General features: G+C 43.7%; 1 protein-coding gene across 1 annotated transcript; it reads left to right on the top strand.

Moving 5' to 3' along the window:
- Positions 1 to 288: 288 nt before the first annotated feature.
- On the top strand, positions 289 to 983 carry LOC137732770 (mitogen-activated protein kinase kinase 9-like). The gene is made up of 2 exons (XM_068472043.1): positions 289 to 384; positions 537 to 983. Exons 1-2 carry the CDS (start codon positions 289 to 291, stop codon positions 981 to 983), a joined length of 543 nt encoding a protein of 180 aa, XP_068328144.1.
- The last annotated feature ends 538 nt before the right edge of the window (positions 984 to 1521 follow it).

Below are 1521 nucleotides of genomic sequence, written 5' to 3'. Positions count from 1 at the left end.
TACTGATTTTAGGAAAGCTAGTAGTTCAGGATGCGTTAGGAATATTCCTCATTTTTCGAGTATCCTGCTAATACTACTCATTTTAGGAAAGGTATATATATCAAAGCCCTAGCTACCCAATAGCCATAATCCATAAACCTAGCCACGTGCTCGAAACCCTATGACCTAGTTACTCAAAACCCTACTCACCATGGCTCTCATTTGAGGTCGGCAACTAAAGTCCTTGGCCCCTTTCTCTGTGCATGAGCATTGCCCATGTTTATCTCTTCCGTCCATCCTCCTGCACTAATGACAGCCACCAACTACTCCTCCACTTCAATCTCCGTTGCTGATCTCGAGACACTCAAACTCCACAGCCAAGGTAATGGCAGCAAGGTCTACAAGGTTTGCCACAAGTGACTTCCAGTGCCTATGCTCATAAAGTCGTCAGCAACCATTCAGGCCCCACGGTTAGGTGTAATCTCTTCCGTGAGATTGAGATCTTTCGCTGCACCGACTTTCCCCACATTGTCCGCTATGAAGCCTTCATTGAATAGCCTTTGGGAGACATTAAGATCCTCATGGAGTTCATGGACTCCGGCAACCTCGAAACTTTACTCAAAGACAATGGCACCTTCTCTGAAGCCAAGCTTGCCTACGTGGCCCATCAAGTGCTTAGCGGCCTGAACTATCTCCATACCCATAACATCGCTCACCGTGACATCAGGCCTACCAATATTTTGGTGAACAGTAACATGGAAGTGAAAATCACCGACTTTGGTATCAGCGAGATCATGTCCTTAACCTCGGACGACGCTTGCAGTTCTCCCGTCGGTACTTTCTCTTACAGGAGCCCCGAAAGATTCAACAAGGAGAACTGTTGTGACATTTACAGTGGCTACGCTAGTGACATATGGAGTTTCAGCCTGACCATCATGGAGCTTTATGTGGGTCGCTATCCGCTCTTGCCCATGTTTGGGTTAATATTTGAACATTGGGCTTAAATGAACTGAAGCCTAAGGATGCCAATTAGAAAAAGAATTGCCCAAAGCCCAGCATCGAACTTAGAAGTGAATTGAAGCATTTTTAGCCAAGATACAAGTCACATGGCTATAATTGAAGTGACAAGTGATGGAGACTAACCTACTATCAGCCACAAAACACTTTCCAGTGGTACTCCTAGTAAAAAGTTGATGACTCATTACCTTCAAAGTGCTTTCGAGCAAGAGCAAAAGCAATAACAGTTGGGCCAAACTGCCTATAAAAGGAAGAAGAGACAACAGGGACAGAGACACTCAACCAATCAAACAAACGTACAAACTCTGCTGTTAAGTCAGATTTGCATCCAAAAGTTGAATTCAACCCAGATTCAGTCATTTCAACGATAGTTCTTTAGAAAAGCTATCTTTTGTCTAGTTTAAAAGCTCTGCTATCTCCCTCAGTGGTGTAGTATCAATTCCGTCGTATAAACTTGTTTACCATCCATCCCTTTTTAGCATATAACCTTTGTAAATTCAAAGAGAAGTGACTGCAAGAGGTTCA

The sequence above is a fragment of the Pyrus communis genome, chromosome 4, assembly GCF_963583255.1.
Source record: "Pyrus communis chromosome 4, drPyrComm1.1, whole genome shotgun sequence".
NCBI classification, from domain to species: Eukaryota; Viridiplantae; Streptophyta; class Magnoliopsida; order Rosales; family Rosaceae; genus Pyrus; species Pyrus communis.
This window is presented reverse-complemented; position numbering and strand designations above follow the sequence as displayed.

What these genes read in the sequence shown, in the direction of transcription:
- LOC137732770 (XM_068472043.1), top strand. Translation starts at nt 289, where the DNA reads ATGACAGCCACCAACTACTCCTCCACTTCAATCTCCGTTGCTGATCTC. An exon ending in ATGGCAGCAAGGTCTACAAG is followed by an intron (nt 385 to 536) that starts GTTTGCCACAAG and finishes TTCATTGAATAG; the next exon opens with CCTTTGGGAGACATTAAGAT.